The 25,238-nt window shown below is 39.2% G+C and overlaps 1 protein-coding gene, 1 non-coding gene and 1 pseudogene across 5 annotated transcripts in view; 2 read left to right on the top strand and 1 right to left on the bottom strand.

Annotated features, from left to right (window-relative positions):
* The first annotated feature begins 3,541 nt into the window (after positions 1-3,541).
* SENP7 (SUMO specific peptidase 7) overlaps positions 3,542-25,238 on the top strand; it is a 180,411-nt gene continuing 158,714 nt past the window's right edge. For all 4 annotated transcript variants that reach the window (XR_004956792.1, XM_036242665.1, XM_036242661.1 and 1 more), the window contains exons 1-2: positions 3,542-3,641; positions 13,591-13,643. Coding sequence is in view for 3 of the 4 variants with exons in the window: in XM_036242665.1 (XP_036098558.1) it covers positions 3,602-3,641; positions 13,591-13,643 (93 nt within the window). In the remaining variant the exon portion in view is untranslated. The remainder of the gene's footprint in view (positions 3,642-13,590; positions 13,644-25,238) is intronic.
* On the top strand, positions 10,515-10,643 carry LOC118618053 (annotated as a pseudogene).
* Positions 15,019-15,152, bottom strand: LOC118617998. The gene has a single exon (XR_004956945.1). It is a non-coding gene; the product is annotated as a small nucleolar RNA SNORA36 family (small nucleolar RNA).

The raw sequence follows: 25,238 nt of genomic DNA, 5'->3' as shown, positions 1-25,238 counted from the left end.
TTCATAACTTCTGGGAACAGGCTATTCCATTTTAGGGCAGTTGCAAATATTGATTACCTTAAAAGGGAAGTAACATGTTTCCACCACCCAAAGTCATATACAGATCCTATATCATAGAAATGTACACTTGAAACCTATATGATCCTATTAACCAATGTCACCCCAATAAATTTAATACAAATGAAGGCAACTTAAAAAAAAGGGGAAAGTTATCTTTGAAACCCAACAAACTTTTTGCATCTTTTAATTAATCACGTTACTTCATTTACCTGTGGAAGAAAGACTTCCTTCACATAAAAATTCTCAATATTTTAAAGATAGGAATCAACTACTAGTGAAAATGAGGTGAATAGCACCATGACACACTACTCCAAATCAAATCTCTCTCCTTGTCTCTCAAAAATCAGTGGAAACATGTCCTCTGGTAAGGATTAAAGTTAATTCACTTGTGATGAGAAAGGGGCTTTTGTAGATTTCATTAATTTCTCTTCAAAGAAACTGTTAGTCAAGGAGTAAAATAAAGGGTTGATTAATTTCACACTGCCTCTATGACTTGAAACTGTTAAAATCATACCCACTGCTTTTAAAACAAAAATACAATGAATACCTAATTTAAATACTTAATACACTCTTCTAACACTCAATAAAGAACCAAGCGCATTAAGATCAAACCAGTCCATCCTCTTTCCTCTTCTTACAAATGCTGGGCTGATGGATTTCTAATTTCAAATTATTTTTTTTGAGGGTTTTTATTTTTTTACTTTTTTTTTTTTTAATCCTCACCCGAGGACATTTCTCCATTTTTTGTTTAGATGGGGGGGGGGGGGGGAGAAAACATCAGTGTGAGAGAGACACATGGATTGGTTGCCTCCCACAAGCGCCCGACCATCGAGGATTGAACCTGCAACCCAGGTACTGGTCTTCACTGGGAATCGAATCTGAGACCCATTGGTGCATGGGCCGATGCTCTAACCACTGGGCAATGCTGTCCAAGGCTAATTTTAAATGATTTTAAAGGCTCTAGCACTGGCTGAGTAGCTCAGTTGGTTAGAGCATCCTCCCGATAACCCAAGGTTGTGGGTTCAATCTCCGGTCAAGAAGAAACCAATGAATGAATACATAAGTGGAACAATGAATCGATGTTTCTGTCTCTCAAAACAAACAAACAAACAAACAAACAAACAAAAAACCAAAAAATGGCTCTAAACATACATAAAAGAAATGACCGTATCCTTAAATATACTAAGAAAAATAATCACTTTTTGGGGTCTTCATATTTTTTAATTAAGAAAGCTTTTCTCTGAACATCACAAAACACTGTAAGATAAAAGGTCCTTTAATTAGTCTTTCATAAAAGGCAAAATGAGATTGTTAAATGACCCTCAAAAGTAGAAACTGAACTTTTTAGTCCTTTAGTTGTTTGCAATACAGTCAACTATGTAGTAGAGATTGTTCAAGCTAAAACAATAAAAATATTGGTTAAAGTGGTATGCTGTTCTTTGCCTTTTCCTGTTATTCTTTGAAATTCTTGGCTTAAAGGTCATTTATCTTCAAATATGTTATTCAAAACAAGGTCCAATTTAAAGAAACAAACTGGCTTACTAAGTCTTTATTAGCAGAAACACTCTATTTGGTTCAGTGACAAGTATAAATTATATATTTGGCAAGCTGAATAATTTGATTAACTTCTTATAATTTCATTTTTCTTAGGTTTACTTCTTACTGCTAAAGTTTAAAACACTTTTATGGAAGCTGCTACTGTGGATGGAAACAGATTAGGCTTACTTACACTTTCTTTTTTTATGTTTTCATCTCTCAGCTCTATTTCCATCTTTTGCAGTTAATTTGTTTCTCATAAAATTGGCTAAGCTGGTTCAGTTCTTGCGTTAATTAAATTATTCAATTAAAAAGGTTGATTCATCAGTAAACTTAAAATTCAGATATTTTTCAGAAAGTAAAGTTTTTATTTGTTAAACAAATAAACGAGTGCCTCAAAATGAAATCCTTGGAGTGAATTTCCATCTCAGCAACCCCTTAAGTATTGCTGCTTTTCAGCCATTCCTGCCCTGTAAGGCACTCCCCCTAGCCCAATAGGCCTTAGCACCTGGAGGCTTACCTAGATTTTTAGCATAGACCACACAGTAATTAAGACGCAGGACTCAATAAGCAGGAAACTGGGCTTTAGTGGTAATCTGGGGAAGTCCTTTTGTTGACGTTGGTAAAGTGGGTAGAGGGGAGCTGATATTAAACTGAAGGATTTCCAGGGCTCCTTCTAGCTTGGAAGAGTGCAAGCCTAGTCATTTTGCCTCTGACTACAGTGCTCTGCTGAATTTCGTTCAAGTTATCGCGATTAAAACTTAAACATTAAAAAAAATGATTCAAATATGGCCAAATAATGATTTTAGGTCAATTTTCTAAACTGATGGGTCCTTTGAAAGGACAAAAAATAAAAAAATCAGTCTAAAAGCTGAGTTCACTGAGGACAAGGCTATGTCCTGAAGTACAATAATGAAAGTTAGTTTAGTTGAATGAATTCCAGTGTACACCTGCTCACTTTCAATCATTTCAGCCTTTTATTTGAAAATACTGATGTTCAGCTTATGTCCTTCCCTACTTTAAACATTAAGAACCTTGAATTTTAAATAGGTCCTGACTTTTTTCCCTCTCAGCTGACCTAATTTATTTCCACTCAAACTGCTAAACCAATTGCTAGATCTTGTTTCCCAGTTTGAGGAAGCTTGATGAGGACAAATGTATAGGAGAAATCTTGAGGAAAACAATACTTCAAAAGGAATAATGTTTTATTCTCATATTTCTGGGGCCACCTCACGAGGTGCAGTGAACTGGTGGAATTCCTAAAGTTGCCCATTTTTTATTTTTCCTACTTAAAAAAAATGTTTTTACTGATTTTTTTTTGAGAAAGGAAGTGATATAGAAACATCATGTGAGACAGAAACATCTGATCGGCTGCCTCCTGCACGCCCTCTACTGGGGATCTAGCGGAAACGCAGGCATGTGCCCTGGAGTCGATGGGGGAACCTCTCAGTCGATGGGGGACCGAGCCATGCGCAATCCACTGAGCAACATTGCCCGGCTGTTTTTTTTTGTTTTTTTTTTTTTAATTATAATTTTTATAAGAGTTTATTTGAGCCAAACTGAGGACATATGCCAGGGAGATCGCCAGGGGACAAGATCTCAAATGTTCCTCCCCGTTTTTTAGCCTAGCGTCTTCAAGTCGGCAAAGCCTTTTAAGATCTCGAGTCAAAACTCTGCACCCAGACTTACTTTGTCACTAGGGCAGACAATAAAAAAACCCCCACCAAGCCACTAAAACGAACAAACACCAAACAAAAACAAACACAACAACAACGAAAGAAACCACACTCCAAGCAGCAACCCGCACAGAAAACAAGTGCCAGGAAGCAATTTCGGGGTGGAGGTGGGAGGGACGCTGATTTCCGGTCTGAGGGCACACGACGACGCTTGCGCAAGCGCGGTTGACACTTTCCTGTTTCTTTTTTTTCTCCCCTCCCCCCCTCCCCCAGCCTGAGGGGTCTTGAGGTGACAGCGACTGCAACTGCGACTACAGCTGCAGGAGAAGATGGACAAGGGGAAGGCCGGGCGACGTCGGTCTTCATCCGGTGAGGGGGCGTCGCAGGAGGCTGAGCAGACTGTCTCCTACCTTGGGCAAATGGGAGGCACTGGCGGCCCGGTGCTGCGGCCCCGGAGCTGCGAGGCTCGGGCTCGGGCTCGGGCTGGGGCGGGGGCGGGGTGGGAAGTGGAGACGGGGGAGCGGAGGGGCGCGCACAATGGAAGGTTCCGAGGTCACCCTCTCCCCGGAGAGACAACCTCGAGCCCAGCTGTCATCGAAGCCTGGGCAGCCTTCACCCCAGCACCCTTTCATTCTTTGCTCCTGCTGTTTTGCCACGCCTTCCTCGCAATTCTACCAGGGTTCCAGTTTTGTTTCCAGTTTCTCAGCGCTGGACCCCACTTTCTCCTGTTCCTCTGCTCTCCACTCGGCCTCTTTCTTACCCCCTTACCTGGGTGCAGGTAGTAGCCGCTGCAAAGGGGGAAAGGCGGGGCTTGCTAATTGACTCTTCGTCACTTAAATGCTGCAACGCGTCTCCCGAACTGGCCCGCTGAATAACCTTACTTTTCCAGCCTCCTCGTGCTTCTTCCAAAAGTGATTAAAAAGTCGAACAGGGGATTTAAAGCCGTCTTTTCGTTGTGTTTTTATTCTCAGCATTTTAAAAATTGCTTTATGGTTTATTTATTTTTGGGAGGGGGGGGGAGAGAGAGAGAGAAAGAGAAATAGCGATTTTTGTTGTTCCACTTATTTATGCGTTCATTGGTTGTTTCTTGCATCTGCCCTGACCTGACTGGGCTTGAACCCTCAACCTTGGCTATCAGGACCAGGCTCTAAATAAAGAACTGAGCTACACCGCCTGGGATGCTTTACGATTTAAATGACTATCTTCAGTCTTTGGTACTACATTACAAACTGATGAATCAATTATTTTGTTTAATTTTCTCATTTCTTATTGTACCGTTTATTTTCTCAGAGACAGCCTTAACAATTCCAAATTTATTTAGGAGTGCCCTAATGGCAGTGCATCTCAAACTGTTTTTTTTTGGTCCTTATTTGCAAAGGAGAATGAACAGAGATTGCCTGGGACATTGTCTGCAGCAGTTGAAAACCTGAAGTCCCTTTCATAAGCAACCAATGTTATCCTGTGTGTGTGTGTGTGTGTGTGTGTGTGTATGTATTTTAGAGATCGTTTTGCCTTTGAAAATACATATATAGATATAATAGAGATTGTGTGTAATACAATAGATTATAATATTTGTTTTCAAATACTTCCTCCCCTAAAACCTTCAAGTAAAGTGGACACATTAGGAAAATGCACACCGTTTCTGTGATGTCATTTTTGTGCTTCCTAACACAGCTTTAGGTATAGTCTTTACCTCAGATTATTTATTTTATTATTATTATTTTATAAATATGTTTTCATTGACTTTTTAGAGAGAGGGAAGGAGAGAGAGAGAGAAACATCAATGTGAAAGAGATACATGGATCAGCTGCTTCCTGCATGCCCCCTACTGGGGATCAAGTCTGCAACCCTGGGCTTGTGCCCTGACTGGAAATGGAACCTGGACCTCTCAGTCCTTGGGAGGATGCTCAATCCACTGAGCCACGTTGGCTGGGCTTATTACTTCAGTTTAAAATTCACCCAGAAGCTCCTGAAGCCTTTCTTCAGAGTACATTGAATCTGTATTTTAAAATTATTTATAACCATGATTATCTTATTTCCAAGTTCACAGCATATCAAAAGCAGGAGGTAGAGTTAGATGAGGACAGATTAAAAAAAGTATTGGTACCGGGAACAATTTCACCAACAGTTGAATGAATGAAATAATTATTAAATCCATGGGTTATTTAAGGGAGAATGACCATTAGAAATGTTTAACAACAACAAAAGTATAACATATATTAGAGTTATAGATCACAATTTATAAGTGGGTTTTTGAATTAAGACAGGAAATTTCAAGTAAACTTTAGATTTTCAACTGGTTGCTTTAGGCAACATTCTTCACGATCTGTGTTCGCTTTCTTTTGAGTTAAGTGTATATGTTTTTATTTAAAAAAAAATTGTTTTTTTCTTTATTGCTTTGAGAGAGAGAGGAAGGGAGAGGGAGACAGAGATAGAAACATCAATGAGAGAGAACATCATTTGGCCGCCTCCTGCATGCCCCCCACTGGGGATTTGGCCCACAACCTGGGCATGTGTCCTGACCGGGAATCACATTGGCAACCTCTTGGTGCATGGGTCGACGCTCAACCACTGAGCCACACCGGCCCGGTGGTGTACATGTTTTTAAAAGAGGGGCTGGAGAGAGAGAGAATGTCGATTTGTTGTTTCACTTTTTTATGCATTCATTGATTGCTTTGTATGTGCCCTGACTGGGAATTAAACCTGCAATCTTGGCTTATGGGTACGGTGCTCTAACCAACTGAGCTACTCAGCCGAGCTGTTCATATATATATATATATATATATATATATATATTTTTTTTTTTTTGAGTACTTAGGTACTAAGCAGTGTGCTAAAAATTTTACAAACTATTCTTTCAAAAGCCTTATAAGGTGGTTATTATTTCTAATTTACAGATGAGACTGGGACTTAGGGAGGGTAAGCAACTCTTAACGGTAAGAAGCAGATCCAGGATTCAAAATCTGGTCTTTCTGACTACAAATTTATAATTTTAACCTCTTCTACTGTCACAGGCACTATTAAGCCTACTTGGAAAAAAGAAAGTTCTGTGGACAATTATGTTTGACAACTGTAGTTACAAGAAAATTTTATTTACTGCAGGATTTTTTTCAGAGCCTTTGCTATGCTACATTAGGCCTCTCTCAGAGAGTGACCAAGTGTGCAGTATTTCTCAAACTTACTTGATTTTTAAAAAAAAAAATAGTTTTATTGATTTTTTAGATAGAGAGGAAGAGAGAGATAGAAACATCGATTGGCTGCCTCCTGCATGTCCCATACTGGGGATGTGCCTTGACCAGGAATTGAACCGACAACCTTTTGGTGCATGGTGTGATGCTCAATCCACTGAGCCACACCGACTGGGCAAACTTGCTTAAATTTGGAACTCTTCCCTCCCTTCCCCAGTTTCATCTTGAGTATCTAGTGAAATAGGAGGCAATATCATCTTTTCTTTTTTTAAAAAATTAATTAGTTTATTTTTTTGGTATGTGCCCCTAGCGGGAACCAAACCCGGGACTCTCTGGTCCGCAGGCTGACATTCCAACCGCTGAGCCAAATCGGCCAGGGCAATATCATCTTTTGAGAAAGAGACTTTCAAGTGGTTTTGGGAGGTCAAACTAGAGTAGGAGGTCAATTAGGGATAAATATAAGAACTATTTAATTGAAAAATTTTTGTTAAAACAAGTTTGAGTTTGCAGTAGTAGTAGCTGCAGTTACTACAATTATATGACTTCCTTCAGTTGTGCTAAGTAGTGCAGGAAGAAGAATTTGGAAAAGAAATGAATTTAATATTAATTAGGGTTAAAGGGTATGACAAACGGGGGGGGGGCAAAAATGGGTTCAGTATGAGTGAGAAAAAAATGGAAGGGTCAAAGAACAGTATGTTGTAGAATGAGAAGTTCTCATTTGAGACCTTGAAAGGTGCAACACTATTCCTTAAATCCATTCATAAGTGTTTGTTTCTGAAATGGGGATGTGTAGAGGAAGTTTGTTAGAGTAAATTAAGGTGAGTCCTTTGTATTGCATGAGTTGATTAATAGAAGTGTTAGAGATTCAGAATGATGGTGTATTATAATGATGAAAAGGAAAACTATAAATCAAGTATCAGAATATTCTAGGAATGTTAGAGCTGGTCTTGGCTCAGTACATGGCAATCACAATTATGAGTGAGATAATATATCCAATTTATGGGAACTTTAAAAAAGGAATTATTACAATAAAGATAGAATATTCATTGGAAATGGTGGCTGGGGGAGAAGATTGTTAACTACTAATTTTGTAAGTAGGAGAAGAATCTTCTAGAAAAAGTGTCTTAAAAATAGTGTAGTCAGCCCTGGCCAGTTTGGCTCAGCGGTTAGAGTAACAGCCTGCGGTTCAGAGAGACCCAGATTTGGTTCCTGCTAAGGCCATGTACCTCGGTTGCAGTTTGTCCCTGGCCCTGGTTGGGTTGTGCGGGTGGCAGCCACTCGATGTGTCCCTTTCACGTCGATGTTTCTCTCTCTCTCTCTCTCTCTCCCCCCCCCCCTTTTCTCTGTTCTCTTCCTCTCTCTCCCCTCCACTCTATCTGAACAAAAAATGGAAAAATGTCCTCAGGTGAGGATTAAAAAAAAAATAGTGTAGTCAGTAAAAAGGTAGCATTCAGTTAAACTAAGGTGGAGCAAATGTTCAAGGAAATGATTCAGAATTTAAGGAAATTGTGTTACTCTAGAAAGGAATTTAGTGGACTAGAGAAGAGAGAGAAGAATGTTGATGAAAAATAGAGTTGAGTTATATTAAGAGATGTAAGGCTGTAGGGTAAGGCTGTAGGGATTGGTGTCTAGGGTGATGAATGTGATTCCCAGGCCTGATGATGGAAGAAAGAGGATTGGAAAGTAGACTAGAGGCAAGTGGTAACACAGGAAATAGGTTATGGGTAGGATTGAGCAACTCCAAAGATCTAGACTGGCACTTTGTTATGGTGTTGTCTCAAACCTGCCTCCCAGATGGGCAAGTCTAATGTGAATCTTCTTAATTTAGGAGGTTGGCTGATGTGAGCTGCTTCATCCTAGCTGCCTGTCTAAAACTTACTTATTATCTTTAATGTACCTCAAAGTTCAGCTCAATTATGCTTTTCTAAGAACTATCTCTTAACTCAAACTTAAAAAAAAATTATACCTATTTCTGAACTTCCAGGGGTCTTTGCACCTCCTACATGATGTTTATCAGATTCCATCATGTATTCTAGCTTGCTGAATTGTTCAGTGTATGTTGTTTTACTATTAACTTGTGACAGGTACTGTCTTATTCATCTTTAATTCCCATAGCATCCAGTATGCCTAGGGTATACTGCTTAAGTATACCACCTCTGCCTGGTCATTGTGGCTTACTTGGTTGAGCATCATTCCATGAACCAACAGGTGCTGGTTAGATTCCTGGTCAGAGAACATGCCCTGGTTTTGGGCTTCATCCCCAGTAGGGGAAGTACAGGAGGCAGCTAATTGATGTTTCTCTCTCATTGATGTTTCTCTCTCCCTCTCCCTCCCTCTCTTTCTAAAATAAATAAAAACATATTTAAAAAAATAAAGAATACCACCTGTAATCAGATCAGTGATGGATCAACATGGTGACCTTGGGCAAATTATTTGGATTCTTCAAACCTAAATTCTTTATATGTAAAATAGAGCTAATACTTTTACTGATCTTATGAGGATTTTATAAGGATTAAATAAAATTTGTGTAAAGTACTTAGCATAGTGCCTGGCAGTGGTAATTACTATTATCCTTAATAAATGTTTATGGAATAAATAAGTGAATGAGTGGTTCCAGAAGTTACTTGGGAAAAAGTCATGCTTTTTAATTGTTTGACTCATATATTTAAAAGGAGAATAATTAGAGAGATTTTTCTATATGCTAATACTAATGTATGTACCAAAGTCTCTTAAAGAGGTATATTTAAATATAAAATACAATAATTATAGTTACCATTTATTTTGCACTAACTGTATGACAGACATAATGTTAAATACTTTATTATAGACTATCTCACTTTAATCGTAACAATTGAAAAGCTGGGTATCCTGGCCAGACTTGTGTGGCTCAGTTGGTTGAGGCATCATCCAGGACATCAAAGGTAGTGGGTTTGATGCCTGGTCAGGGCACATACCCAGGCAATGGGCTTGATCCCCAGTTGGGATACACGCGTGAGGCAGCTGATCTATGTTTCTCTCTCACGTCGATGTCTGTCTGACTCTCTCTAACAAAAACAAACAAACAAACAAACAAACAAAAAAGCTGGGTATCTTGCCCTGTTTTAGAGATGAGAAACTGAGTCTTAGATAAGTGACAGCTAGTGAGCAAGATATAAATTTAGGTTGTCTGGCTTTAAAGTCTGTACTCTTGAGCACTATGCTATACCAGATAATCACAAGCAGAGGCACATCATCACATCATATGTTTATTAAAATGCTCCCAAACCAACCTAGTATAACATGGAGCAACTCAGTTATAAAAACCCCTAAAATTTTGAGAAGTCACAATAGTATTACTTAAAGAAATAAGGTAACATGCTACAAAACACCATAGAAGGACTTTTTTTAATCCTCACTTGAAGGTATTTTTCTATTTGTCTTCAAATAGAGTGGGAGGGAGAGAGTGGGAGAGAAAGGGAAAGAGAGAGAAACATCAACATGAGAGGGACACATCGACTGGTTGCCTCCTGCATGACCCCAACCAGGGCCAGGGACGAACCTCAACAAAGGTACCTGCCCTTGGCTGGAATTGAACCCGCGACTCATTGGTCTGCAGGCTGACGCTCTACCATTGTGCCAAACTGGCCAGGGCAGCACTTTTAACTCAATGAATCAGTTTGAGAATAGTAACGTATAAATTATAATTTAAGCAATTGACATTCCTTTTTATTTTGTTTTGTTTTGTTTTTTATCCTCACCCGAGGACATCCTTCCATTTTTGTTCAGATAGAGTAGGGAGGGAGGGAGGGAGGGAGGGGGAGAGAGAGAGAGAGAGAGAGAGAGAGAGAGAGAGAGAGAGAGAGACATCAATGTGAAAGGGACACATCGAGTGGTTGCCACCCTCATGACTAACCCGGGCCGAGGACAAACTGTAACCGAGGTACACGTCCTTAGCAGGAACTGAACCCGGGTCTCTCTGGACCGCAAACCAAAGCTCTACCGCTGAGCCAAACCGGCCAGGGCGACATTCCTTTTTAAAAATACATGTTTTATTAAATTTAAAATTGACTAGAGAAAGACTACACCTTCAGGGATCATTTCTATAGTTTGTTACTAGAGAGGTATTTTTCTGAATGTGTAGAGTACCTGAAACCATGAGGAGGAGGTGCAGTGTTCTCTAGGAAAAAAAAATTGACTAGAAGGTGAACTTATATAAGGTAAAGGCTTTCTTACCATTTATTTAATCGAACTTACTAGGATGACATTGGTTAATAAAATTATATAGGTTTCAGGGGTACGGTTCTATAATACATCATCTGTATGTTGTATTGTGTGTTCACCATCCAAATCAAGTTTCCTTTTATCACCATTAATCCCCCCATTTCTCCTCTCCTACCTCTCCCCTAACTCCCTTTTCCCTCTGGTAATCACCACACTGTTGTCTGTCTGAGTTTTTTTTTTACCATTTATTTAAAAATTATTTACTTTTTTTTTGGTTGTCTCTAAGGAATGCTACTTTATTAAAAACTAAGCCCAGACTGGTTTGGCTCAGCAGTCAGAGCGTTGGCCCGTGGACCAATGAGTTGTGGGTTCATTTATGGTCAAGGGCACATACCTTGGTTGTGGTTTGTCACAGGCCCTGGTCAGGTGGTGTGGGAGGCAACCAATTGATTGTCTCTTTTTCTCCCACTCTATCTGATGATAAGTAGAAAATAAATATCCTTGGGTGAAGATTAAAAAAATACAATCCACAAAAAACTATTTTAAATGATCCAAAGCAGCCCTGGCTGGTTTGGCTCAGCGGTTAGAGCATCCACCTGCGGTCCGGAGAGACCCGGGTTCGGTTCCCGCTAAGGGCATGTACCTCGGTTGCAGTTTGTCCCCGGCCCTGGTTGGTCGTGCGGGTGGCAGCCACTCGATGTGTCCCTTTCACATCGATGTTTCCCTCTCTCTCTCTGTTCCTCTCTCTCCCTCCCACTCTATCTGTGCAAAAAATGGAAAAATGTCCTCGGGTGAGGATTAAAAAAAAAAAAAATTAAAAAAAAAAATAAATGATCCAAAGCTTACATTTAGAGGTTAAAATAATTTTTACAAGAGTGTTTACTTCAAGAAATGAGTATAGTGAAATTAATGTTATCTATTATGAACTTAAGAGAAATTATTTTCACTATGTAGATTTCTGGATAAACTATAGTTCATTTATTATAATTGTTATTTAAAAATTTGCCTGGCTGGTGTTGTTCAGTGGTTGAATGTTGACCCCTGTACCAAGAGGTTGCTGGTTGGATTCCCTGTCAGGACACACACCCAGGGCCTGATCCCCAGTGGGGGGCATACAGAAGGCAGCCAGTCGATGTTCTCTCTCATCGATGTTTCTATCTCTCTCCTTTCCTCTCTCTCTAAAAATCAGTGAAGAAAAAAACTTTTAAATTAAAAAAATTTTAGGTTGAGGTATTACGTACAGCAGAGTATTCATATCATTTTTTACTTTTTGAATAATGTTATTTTTTTTAATTAAAAATATTCTATACATGTCTTTAATATATAATTTGATGACTTTTTATACTTATATACATATACCTATCACCTAGATCAAGATATAGAATATTTCCAGCATCTCAGAAGGCTGATTTGTATCCTGTCCCAGTCAATAGTTCTTCACTCCTCTGGTACTCCCTATTTAGAACATATGTTCATTTTGAAGATTGGGTTGTCTTGCCTTTGCTTTGTATGAGTTCTTTATATATTCTGGTTTGAGTCAGGTGTATGAATTATATAGTATCATTAACTATAGTCATCCTGCTGTACATAGAAGTATGTATTATAAATAATGTTTCTTTTCAGTCTGTGGCTTCCTTCTCACTCTCAATGATGAGGTTTGATGAACAGAAGTTCTTAATTTTGTTTTAGAGCGAGAGGGAGGAAGAGAGAGAGAAACATCGATGTGAAAGAGACACATCGAGTAGTTGCCACCCACATGACCCCAACCGGGGCCGGGGAGAAACTGCAATTGAGGTACGTGCGCTTACAGGGAACCAAACTCGGGACTCTCTAGTCTATGGACTGATGCTCTAACCACTGAGCAAAACCAGCCAGGGCAGAAGTTCTTAATTTTAAATGAAGTTGAGTTTATGAATCTTTTTCTTTTCGATTAGTACTACTTGTATCTTGTTTGAGAAATCTTGGCCTACCTTAAGGTCATGAAGATATTCCCTTTTAATTCTAGAAGCTTTATTTGTTTTCTCTTTGGCATTTGAAACTATGATCCATTTAAAATTAATTTTTGTGTATAGTGTGAGGTAGAGGTCTAGGTTTATTTATTTTCCCATTTGGTTGTCCAATTGCTTCAGTATTACTAATTGAAAAAGACCATCCCTCTACCACTGAACTGCAGTGGTATGTTTGTCATCAGTAGATGACCATATATGTGTGGATTTCTACCACTCATTTTTATTATGAAATATAATATCATGTGATATATTCTAGTAAATTATAAGTTCCAGGAAAGCTTGGACGTGTTTAGTTTGCTCACTGCACTGTACTCATTGTCTAACACAGTGCCAGGCAAATGATAGACATTCCATTCAATCAGTATTTGCTGATTGAAAGAAAGAATCATAAAAAAAATCTACAGGAAGTATGAAAAATGTTGGTAAGGAAAGACTTAAGCTTTTCCTATATGCATAGATAATTAAATATGTAGTAGAATTAAAAGTGTTTTTGTGAAATATTTTCAATTTCTAGCTCTCAACTTTCTGTTTTGTACTCCCCTACCCTGCAATCACAGGAATTTGATAATTTGTCTGGTTATGTGGTTCAGTGAATATTTTCTAAACACCTGTTGGATGTTAGGACTTTTGCCAGATGATTTCTTATTTAGTTCTTAGAGCCAACTTTGCCTCTTTTTAAAAAATATTGTCATCATACATATATTATTTAATGGAGACATTTTGTGAGAATTTGCTACTCTTTTGATTAATTTTTGACCTTTATATTTTTAGTGTGTCAGGTTCTGTAAAAGGTATCAATATAAATTCTAACTCTATCAAGAAGTTAGTTTAAAGCAAAGGATGGCTGTGAAAGGATTTACTTTTATTATCTTGTTTATCTCATTTAGATATTAAATGATAACTTTTATCATGTCTTTGTAGAAATTGTCACAGAAGGAAAAAGGAAAAAGTCTTCATCTTCTGAGTTACATAAGGTATGCATGAATTTTTCTTTTAACCAGTTCATTATCTTTAGAGCCTACTAACATTGAAAGTATTTGGCTAGTTGTTTTTAAAATAAAATTTTAAGAAAATACTGTAAAACTGTAACTAATTAATGTTTTTTTGGGGAATGGTATATTAACCGAGAGTTAGCTAAGAAACTCTCTCTGGGACAGCCTTGTTTAAGTCATTGTAAGATGTACCAGTATACTTTCTAGGCCTCATTTTAGACTTTATATAAAACATAAGACAGTATTTTTTTGGTGAGTGAATGCAATAGAGTGCCTCACTTTCATTTATTATAATACTGTAAATGTGTAAGTGTTATACTCAAGTTATGTGCTGAAATTACTATTTGGAATATGTTATATTAATTAATTCATTCTCTATAAGCCAAGAGTAGCAAAACAAGCAAGATGAAGTTTCTACCTACTTAAGAAGTGTTTAAAAATAATCCATTTTTATTTATTTATTTATTTATTTATTTTATTATTATTTTTTTATCCTTACCTAAGGACATTTTTCCATTTTTTGTTCAGATACAGTGGGAGGGAGAGAGAGGAAGAGAGAGAGAGAAACATCGACGTGAAAGGGACACATCGTGTGGCTGCCACCTGCACGACCAACCAGGGCTGGGGACAAACTGCAACCGAGGTACATGCCCTTAGTGGGAACTGAACCCAGGTCTCTTTGGACCACAGGCCAATGCTCTAACCACTGAGCCAAACTGGCCAGGGCAAAAATTAATCCATTTTTAGAAAGATAATCTTTTTTTCCTCTAGAATTTTGTGATTTAAATGCAGTAGTATCCTGATTTACAGTATAATAGTTTATTAGATGCTTTTCTCTGAAGCATTCCAAATTATGCACAGAAGACTTTAATTTGGCAGAGAACTTTAAGTTTGGTACATTTTGTGGAACAAGGAGGGCTATGAGAGTGAATCAAGAGAATCTTATAAGACTACACAAAGAACATGGCTTTAGGTACTCTATTTCTACCTTGGCTTACTTCAGATTTTTGGGAATGTGATTTCTTTTCTTTCTCTCCCTATTTCTTTTTTTTTTTTAGAGAGGAAAAGAGAGGGAGAAAGAGAGAAACATCCTGGATGTGAGAGTGAGACATCTATCAGCTGCCTCCTGCAAGCCCCCTATGGGGGATCCAGCCTGCAAACCTAGCATGTGCTTGGACTGGGAATTGAACTGGCAACCTTTTGGTGCAAGGATGATGCCCAACCAACCAGGCTACACTGGCCAGGGCGGGCGGGCGGGCGGGCTTGCTTTCTTTCTTTCTCTCTCTCTCTCTCTCTCTCTCTCTCTCTCTCTCTTTCTTTCTTTCTTTTCTTTCTTTCTTTATTTCTTTCTTTCTTTCTTTCTTGGCTGGGAGGTAAATAAATAGAACAATGCTTTCTATCTAATCATCTCCCTTAGCCTGTGTTTTAGTGTTCCAAAGTTTAATTAACAGAACGGGGAAGCTGGCCTGAACTGAACTCAATATGTTGGAACTGGGATGTGGTTTTTCTATGTAAAATTCTTAAGTGAGGTAAATGTGAGGTTAAATAAAATTAAATCTTCATTGTTACTGTACCCAGTTTTAAATACTTGTGTACTGACTTTCTTCTTTTCTGTTTAATATCTTCAGTGCAGTGAAATGTTCTGCTTTATGCTATTGCTTCATGCAATTTAATCTGCAATTCCACCATTATAAATTCATAATATTGAGTAATTACATTTCTCTGTCTTAGTTTTAGATGTCCTACAGTAATTTTAACTTTTTTTTCAAGTAACTTTAGATTTACGGAAATAGTACAGTTCTTGTCTACCCTTCACTCAACTTTCCCCAATGTTAATATCTAGATAACCTTAGTTCAGTGATCAAAATTAAGAACTTAACATTGGTATAATACTTTATTATTTATTATTATTTATTTTTTCTTTATTGATATTAGAGAAAGAGAAGGGAGAGGGAGAGAAAGATATAAACATCGATGAGAGAGAACATAAATTGGAGGACTCTTGCATGTCCCCCACTGGGGATCAGGCCCACAACCTGGCATGTGCCCTGACCAGGAATCAAATTGATGACCTTTTGGTGCATGGGTCAACGCTCAACCACTGACCCATACTGGCTGGGCATATTATTTATTATTATTATTATTTTTTAATTTATTGATTTTAGAGAGAAAAAGAGAAAGAAACATCGATTTGTCTTTCCACTTAGTCATGCATTCATTGGTTGATTCTTGTATGTGCCCTCACCAAAGAACAAACCTGCAATGTTGGCATATTGAGATGATGTCTAATGAACTGAGCTACCTGGCCAGGGAAACAATAGTTTATTTTATTTATTTATTTATTTTTGGTGTCCCTGGGTTGGTACAGTATTTTAAATTAAACTATAGACATTATTTGGATTTCTTCAGTTTTTCTACAATTGTCAGCTTTCTGTTCCAGGATTCAGTCAAGGATCACACATTGTATTTAGTTGTCATGTCTTCTTGATTTCCTGCAGTCTATGACAGTTCTTCAGTTTCTTTTTCCTACATGATTATGACACTTAAAGAATGCTGGTATTTTGTCAAATATCCCTCAGTTGGTGTTAAGTTTCATATGATTAGATTAAAGTTATGACCTTTTGGGAAGAATACAACAGAAGTGACGTGCTCTTCTCAGAGTATTCTATCACAGGTTACACAATGATCATATGTCTTATTATTTTGTTGTCAGTCTGGATCACCTACTCAAGATGCTGTTTGCTTGGTTACTTTATTATAAAATTACTTCCCTTTGTAATAAATAGATACCTTGGGAGAGATACTTTGAATCTGTGCAAGTGTGCTTTCTCTTAAGCATTCAACCACTGTTTTAGCATCTTGAAGTGGGATATTGCCTGTAACAGTTATATATGTGATACTCTATTGGTGATTTTCCTTTTTTTGTTAATCCACTCACCTGAGGATATTCTTCCATGGAATTTTTGATAGAGTGGAAGGGAGTAAGTGAGGGAGAGAGAAAGAGGGAAACATTGATGTGAGAGGGACACATTGATTGGCTGCCTCCCACATGACCCTGACTGGAGCCAGGGATTGAACCTAGAACCCAGGTATGTGCCCTTGACCGGGAAATGAAGCCACAGCCCTTTGGTCCAAGGGCTGATACTCTAATTGCTGAGCCAAACCTGTCATTAACATTTTAATTAAAAATTTAATTTTTAATTTTTATTTTTAAATCCTCACCTGGGGGTATGTTTGTACTGATTTTAGAGAGAGAATGGAGAAGGAGAGAGAGAGAGAGAAAAAAACATTTATGTGTGTGAGAGAGAGAAACATCTATGTGCGAGAGAGACATTGATTGGTTACCTCTCTTACTTGCCCTAATTGAGAGTAAACCCGCAACCCAGGTATGTGCCCTGACTGGGAACTGAACCTGCCACTCTTCTGTGTATGAGCTGAGGTTCCAACCAACTGAGCCACACCAGCTAAGGGCCCCCTTTCCTTACTTTTAACTTTATTAATGTCTCTCATTATCTACAATATATTTACCTAGTTGTTCAACAGTGATATACACATAAAGTTGTACTACTGCATTTTAAAAACTTTAATATTTTATTATTTTTGTTAATCCTTACCTGAAGAATTTTTCCATGGATTTTTTTTTTTTTTTTTTTTTTTAGAGAGAGTGGAAGGGAGGGCAGGAGGGAGAGATTGAGAGAGAGAGAGAGAGAGAGAGACAAAGAAACATTGATGTGAAAGAGACACATTGATTGGTTGCCTTCCACATGACCCAGACAGGGCCAGGTATGGAACCTACAACCCAGGTACGTGCCCTTGGTTGGAACTCAAACCCGAGACCCTTCTTTCTGTGGGCCAATGCTCTAACTGTTAAACCAAACTGGCCAGGGCTGTACCAATGCATTTTATTTTTATGTATTTATTTGTGATTTTTTGAGGACGTGTATTAAAGCTGGGGACAGTGAAACAAGGAAGGGCCTAGGACAGAAGAAGCAACAGGAAAGAGACTAGGTAGGGAAACAGCCTAGGCTGGGTTGCTTTGGCTCACTAAGAAGTCAGAGGAAGGGGCTTTGGGGAGAGGTTCAGCAGGTTAGCTTGAGATGAGCTGCCACAGCCGATTGCTCCCATTGCTCCTCACATGGGTCCCTTAGAGTTTAGGAGATGCATGCCTGTGGGGGAAGAAGACAGGGAGGGGAAAGGTGCGGGTGTGCTCCTGGGAGGGAGAGTGTGCCTGTGCTATTGCATTTTTAAAATGTAGGCTTTCACTCTGGCCAGTTTGGCTCAGCAGTTAGAGTGTTGGCCTGTGGACCAGTGAGTCCCAGGTTTGGTTCCCACTAAGGGCATGTACCTCCCTTGCAGTTTGTCCTCGGCCCTGGTTGGAGTCATGTGGGTGGCAACCAGTCGATGTGTCTCTCTCACATCGATGTTTCTCTCTCTCTTCCCCACTCTCTCCCTCATGCTCTATCTGAAGATAAATGCAAATGTAGGATTTCTTAGAAAATTAGCATATTAAATTCATGTTAGTATTTTATATATTTTTTTTCTCAAGCCGGTTAGGGAAATAAATTACTGAAAGACAGACTGTGGTGCACGAAGGAATGCAAAAACAAAAAGTGAGGAGCCAGGGAGCAGGGAAGACCCAAGCAGCTGTCTTGGGTTTCCCCATATTCCTGACTATTCGTTTATTTTACAGCTATTGTTTGCCTATACAGTATATCCTATATGTATGTATTTTTTTAACCCTTAAGCCCTCAATATCTAATGAAAACTAAGAAGTAATCAATTAGCATTCTTTAACTTGAACATTTTTATAACCTTTAGAAACAAATCTCACAGACACATGTCAATTATTTTTTTTATTTTTATTTTATTTATCTATTACTATTATTTTTTATCTTTATTGTCGAATGTATAATGTACCTCATTTTTTCCCCCATTGACCCCCTCCTGCCCCCCTCTTGCCTTTTCCCACACTGTTGTCTGTGTCCATTGGTTTCATATAAGTTTTTTGGTTTATTTCTTCCCACCCCCCCCAAACCCCATTCCCTTTGAGGTCTGTCAGTCTAGCAACCAATTTGTACTTCTTAATCCCTTCACCTTTTTCACCCATTCCCCCTAGTCCCCTCCCATCTGGCAACCAACAAAATGTTCTCTGAATCTATGAGAATGTTTCTGTTCTGCCTGTCCATTTTGTTTGTGGATTCAATTGTCGATAGATATGTATTTGTTGCCATTTTGTTTGTTCATATATTTTATCTTTTTCTTCAAAAAGACCCTTCAACATTTCATATAATAACAGTTTGGTGGTGATGAACTCCTTTCACTTTTTCTTGTCTGGGAAAGTCTTTATATGGCCATCGATTCTAAATGACAGCCTTGCAGGATGGAGTAATTTTGGTTGTAGGTTCTTGCTTTTCATCACTCTGAATATTTCTTGCCACTCCCTTCTGGCCTGCAAAGTTTCTTTTGAGAAATCAACTGACAGACTTATGGGAACTCCCTTGTAGATAACTAACTGCTTTTCTCTTGCTGCTTTTAAGATTCTCTCTTTGTCTTGAATCTTTTGCATTTTGATAATGATGTGTCTTGGTGTGGGCCTCTTGAGGTTCATCTTGTTTGGGACTCTCTGTGCTTCCTGGAATTGTATGTCTGTTTTCTTCACCAAGTTAGGGAAGTTTTCTGCCATTATTGTTTCAAATAGGTTTTCCATTTCTTGTTCTCTCTCTTCTCCTTCTGGCACCCCCAAGATGCGAATGTTGGCACGCTTGAAGTTGTCCCAGAGGCTCCTTACACAATCCTCATTTTTTTGGCTTCTTTTTTCTTTTTGCTGTTCTGATTGGGTGTTTTTTGCTTCTTTAGATTCCAAATCGATGGTTTGCTTCTTGGCTTTACCTACTCTACTATTGAATCCGTGTAAATTATTCTTTATTTCAGTTAGTGCCTCCTTTATTTCTGACTGGTCCTTTTTTATACTCTTGAGGCCCTCCCTAAGTTCGCTGAGGTTGTCACTAAGTTCATTGAGCATCCTTATAAGTAGTGTTTTGAACTCAGCATCTGTTAGGTTGCTTATCTCCATTTCGCTTAGTTCTTTTCCTGGAGTTTTGTTCTGTTCTTTCATTTGGGACCTGTTTCGTTGTCTCCTCATTTTGGCTGCTTCCCTGTATTTGTTTCTGTGTATTACTTAACGAGTAATATGGGGCTAGCTGAGACCAGATGCTGCTTGTTTGAAAGAATTTAAGATACAGCGATACCTCGGTTCTCGAACGCCTCGGTTTTCGACCAAATCAGGATTCGAGAAACTTTTGTCTCGGAATCCGAACAAATATTTGGAACTCGAACTTCCGAGTTGAGCCGAATGGCGTTCATTCGGCCCAGCGCGCCTTGCTTGCGTCATCAGTGTGAGTGCAGAGAGAGAGTCACGCTTTGTGGAGTCCGCTTTCCTATTGGTTTCATTGCTTCGGTTCTCGAACAATTCGGTTCTCGACCATCCTCCTGGAACGAATTATGTTCGAGAACCGAGGTATCACTGTAACTCGAAACAGGATCCAAGACAGGCCAATCCTATGGTTAAGCAACTGGCAACAGCTTGGGTGGGCCTGAAAGTTGGGTGGGGCAGGGCCTCAGGGAGTCACCAGGGCAGGGCTACCAGTGTGAGCCAGGTTGCTGGAGTCCCAGATAATGGCAACTGTCTGCCGCCTCAGGGAAGGGCTCACCAAAGGAACAAAGGCCTCTGACAGCACTTTTGTCCCCGAGAAAGCCCCCTCTCCAGCCCTCCCTCCAGTGCCAAACAGCTCAGTTATTCCATTAATGTCTCTGGTGCCCCTCGAGCTGCCTCCCCTCCAAGCTGAGAGGGAGTGAATCTGATAAGTTCGTGCGTGGGCCCTTTAAGAGGAGCTGCTTGGGGCTCCAGCTGCTTCAGCCTCCCTGAGCCTCAGTTCCCGCTGGTTTTTCCAGCCAGAAGTTATGGGGCCTTCTCTTCCAGGCACTGGAATCCTGAGTGGGGTACCTGGTGTGGGATAGGGACCCCTCAGTCCTCAGGGAGGACCTTGCCAGCCGAGGAATCCTCCTGATTTTTATGTGCCACACCTGGGCGTGGGAACAGCCTGTTCGCCTCCACCCCTCCTACCAGTCTCGATGTGGCTGCTGCTTTAATTCTGTAGTTGTAGGACTTCCATTCAGCTTGATTTCAGGCGGCTTTGAATGATGGTTGTTCTGTAGTTTAGTTGTAACTTTGATGTGGTTGTGGGAGGACTCGATACCACATTTACCTATGCTGCCATCTTGACCGGAAGTCCAAATGTCAATTATTAACATGGATTTATTTTTTGTAAAAGCCAAAGTAAAGTCATGTTTAATTTACTTAAATCAACAAAGTTAAAGTAGCTTTTATTTACTAGGGATCACTCTTAGGTCATGTAAGCTTGTTTATCTTTCTGGTGCATGGGATGACACTCAAACAACTGAGCCACACTGGCCAGGGCTTGCTGAGATTTTTTATCATAAATGGTGCTGGATTTTCTTGAATGCTTTTTCTGTGTCTTCTAATATAATCATGTAATTTTTATCCTTCATTTGGCTATGTTATGTATTACATTTATTGACTTGTGAATGTTGTACCAACCTTGCATCACTGAAATAAATCCCACTTGATCATGGTGTATGATCTTTTTAATATATTGGTGGATCCAATTTGCTAATATTTTCTTGAGGATTTTAGTATCTATGTTTTTCAGGGATATTTGCCTATAATTTTATTTATTTACTGTGTCTTTATTTGGTTTTGGAATTAGGATAATGCTCGCCTTGTAAAAAGAGCGTGGAAGTCTTCCTTTTGAATATTTTGGAGCAGTTTGAGAGGCATAGGTGTTCATTCTTTGAATGTTTGGTAATAATCGCCTGTGAAGCTATCTGATCCAGGACTTTTGTTTGCTGGGATTTTTTTGATTACTATTTCAATTTCATTAGTTTTTTTTTAAATATTTATTTATTTATTTTTAAACTTATCTTTATTGTTGAATGTATTACAGATGTTTTTCATTTTTCCCCCATTGAACCTATCCTCCCCACTCCCGCCCTCCTCCTGCCTTTCCTCACGCTGTTGTCTGTGTTCATTGGTTATGTATATATGCATAAAAGTTCTTTGGTTTATTTCTTCCTACCCACCAAACCCCATTCCCTTTGAGGTTTATCAGTCTAGCAACCAATTTCTACTTCTTTTCTTTTTTTAATCCTCACCCGAAGACATTTTTTGATCCGATAGTGGGAGGAAGAGAGACAGAGAGAGAGAGAGAGAGAGAGAGAAAGAAAGAGAAACATCGATGTGAAAGGGACACATCAAGCGGTTGACACCCTCACGACCCAACCAGGGCTGGGAACAAACTGCAACCGAGATACATGCCCTTAGCGGGAACCAAACCTGGGTCTCTCTGGACCACGGGCCGATGTTCTAACCGCTGAGCCAAAGCAGCCTGGGCCAATTTGTACTTCTTAATCCCTTCACCTTTTCACCCATTCCCCCAACCCTCCTCCCATCTGGCAACCAACAAAATGTTCTCTGTATCTATGAGAGTGTTTCTGTTCTGCTTGTTCATTTTGATGCTGCTTGTTTGAAAGAATTTAGGAAAATCTGAAGCAGGATCGAAGACAGGCCAATCCTATGGTAAAGCAACTGGTAGCAGCTTGGGTGAGCCTGAAAGTTGGGTGGGGCAAGGCCTCAGGGAATCACCAGGGGAGGCAAACAGTTTGAGCCAAGTAGCTGGAGTCCCAGGTATGGCGGCTGTCTACCATCCCAGGAAAGGGCTCACCAAAGTAACAAAAGCCTCTGACAGCATGTCTGTCCTGGAGAAAGCCCCCTCTCCAGCCCTCCCTCCAATGCCAAACAGCTCAGTTCTTCCCTGTATGTCTCTGGCGCCCCTTAAGCTCCTTCCCCTCTGAGCTTAGAGGGAGCAAGTCTGAGTAAATCTGTGTGCGGGCCCTTTCAGAGGAGCTGCCTGGGGCTCCAGCCCCCTCAGCCTTCCTGAGCCTTAGTTCCAGCTGGTTTTTCTGTCCAGAAGTTATGGGGCACTGGAACCCTGAGTGGGGCGCCTGGTGTGAGACGGGGACCCCTCAGTCCTCAGGGAGGACCTTCCCAAAAATTAGTATCCTCCTAATTTTTATCTGCCACATGTGGGTTTGGGACCAGCCTGTCGCACCCCCTCCCCTCTACCTGTCTCGATGTGGCTTCTTCTTTAATTTTGTAGTTGTAGGACTTCCATTCAGCTTGATTTCAGGTGGCGTTGAATGATGATTGTTTTGTAGTTTAGTTGTAACTTTGATGTGGTTGTGGGAGGACGCGATACTGCCTTTACTTACGCCGCCATCTTGACCGGAAGTCCTCTCAGTTGTTATTGGTCTATTCAGGTTTTCTCATTCTTCCAGGTGGAGTTTTGGAAGACTGGATGTGTCTAGGAATTTGTCCATTTTGCCTAGGTTGTCCAATTGGTTGGCATATAGTTGTTCATAGTATTTTTAAACAATCCTTTATATTTTTTTGGTGTAACTTATTATTTCTTCTCTTTCATTTCTGATTTTGTTTATTTGGGTCCTCTCTCTTTGTTTCTTGGTGAGTCTGGTTAAACTTTGATCAATCTTGTTTATCTTTTCAAAGAACCAGTTCTTTTCATTGATCTCTGTATTGTTTTTTAGTTTCTATGTTGTTCATTTTCATTCTGACCTTTACTATTTCCTTCCTTCTAATTACTCTGGGGTTTTATTTTTGTTTACTTTCTAGTTCTTTAACTTGTGGGGTTAGATAGTCAATTAGAAATTTTTCTTGTTACTTGAGGTAGGACTGTAGTACTATTAACTTCCCTCTCAGGACTGCTTTCACTGTGTCCCATAGATTTTGTGTTGCTGTGTGTTCATTTTCAATGATTTCCAGGATGTTTTTAATTTCTTCCTTGATCCCTTTGGTAGCCTATTCATTTTTGAATAACATGCTATTTAGCTTCCATGTGTTTGAATGATGTTGAGTATTTTTATTGTAATTAATTTCTAGTTTCATGCCATTGTGAGCTGAGAAGATACTTGACATGATTTCAATCTTCTTGTACTTGTAGAGACTTAGTTTGTGTTCTAACATGTGGTCTATCTTTGGGAAAGTCCCTTGTGCACTTGAGAATAATGTGAGTACTGCAATTTTGGGGCTTAATTCTCTGTAAATATTTATTACATTCATTTCATTTAGTGCATCATTTGGAGTCTCTGTTTTCTTGTTTATTTTTGTTTAGAGGATCTATCCAGTAATCTCAGTGGGGTATTAAAGTCCTCTGCTATGATTGTATTGCTGTCGATTTCTCCTTTGAAGTCCTCCAGAAGTTTTAAAATATATTTTGGTGGTCTTATATTGGGTGCATATATGTTTACCAAGGTTATGTCTTCCTCTTGGATAGATCCTTTCAATATTATGTAGTGGCCTTCTTTGTCTCTAGTTGTGGTCTTCCTTTTGAAAGACCATGACTTTATTATATATGAGTATTGCTACCCCAGCTTTTTTGTCCTTTCCATTTGCTTGGAAAATTTTTTTCTATCCCTTCACTTTCAGCCTATGAGTCTTTTATTGTGAGGTGGGTATCTTGTAAATGACATATATGTGAGTCATGTTTTCTTATCCATTTAGCTACTCTGTGTCTTTTCATTGGAGCATTTAATCCATTTACATTTAAGGTTATTATTGATATGTACTTATTTATTGCCATTTTAAATTTATTATGGCTATGTTTTTCTCTCTATGTCTTCTGCTTATTAGAACAGTCCTCTTAACATTTCTTGCAGTGATGGTTTTGAGCTAATATATTTCCATAGTCTTTTTTTGTTGGTGTTCTCTGAGAAGCTCTTTATTTCACCTTTCATTTGGAATGATAGCTTTGCTGCATCTAGTAGTCTTGTATTCAGATCCTTGTTTTACATTACCTTGATTACTTCATGCCCTATAGTATTGCTTCTGGCATATAGTGTTTCTGTTGAGAAATCAGCAGATAACCTTACAGCGGCTTCTTTGTAGGTAACCTATTGCTGTTTTCTTGTTGCCTTTAAGATTCTCTCTTTGTTTTTAATTTTTGGCATTTTAATTATGATGTGTGGTGTGTGCCTGTTTGGGTTCTTCTTACTTGGGGATTTCTGTGCTTCCTGAACTTGTATACATTTCTCCTTCACCAAGTTAGGGAAGTTTTCTGCCACTGTTTCTTCAAATATATTCTCTAACCCTTGCTCATTTTCTTCTTCTGGTACCCCTATGATGCAGATGTTGTTACATTTCACAATGTCACACAGCTCTCTTATATTCTCCTCCTGTTTTTTAATTGTTTTTCCTTTTTGGTTTTCTGATTGTTTTTTTAAAATGTAATTAATGAATTTATTTTTGTTACAGATGTTTCTCCTTTTTTTCCCACTGACACCCTCCCCCTCCCCACCCTGTCCTTAGCTTTGTTGTCCATGTCCATTGTTCATGCATACATGCATTAAGTTCTGTGGTTTATCTCTCCCCCAACCTGCTTTTCTGGGGACTGTCAGTCTGTACCCCACTTCCCCATCTCTGGGACT

The sequence above is a fragment of the Molossus molossus genome, unplaced genomic scaffold, assembly GCF_014108415.1.
Source record: "Molossus molossus isolate mMolMol1 unplaced genomic scaffold, mMolMol1.p scaffold_m16_p_5, whole genome shotgun sequence".
Classification (NCBI taxonomy): Eukaryota; Metazoa; Chordata; class Mammalia; order Chiroptera; family Molossidae; genus Molossus; species Molossus molossus.
The sequence above is the reverse complement of the archived record's forward strand: the minus strand, read 5'-3'. Positions and strand labels throughout refer to the sequence as shown.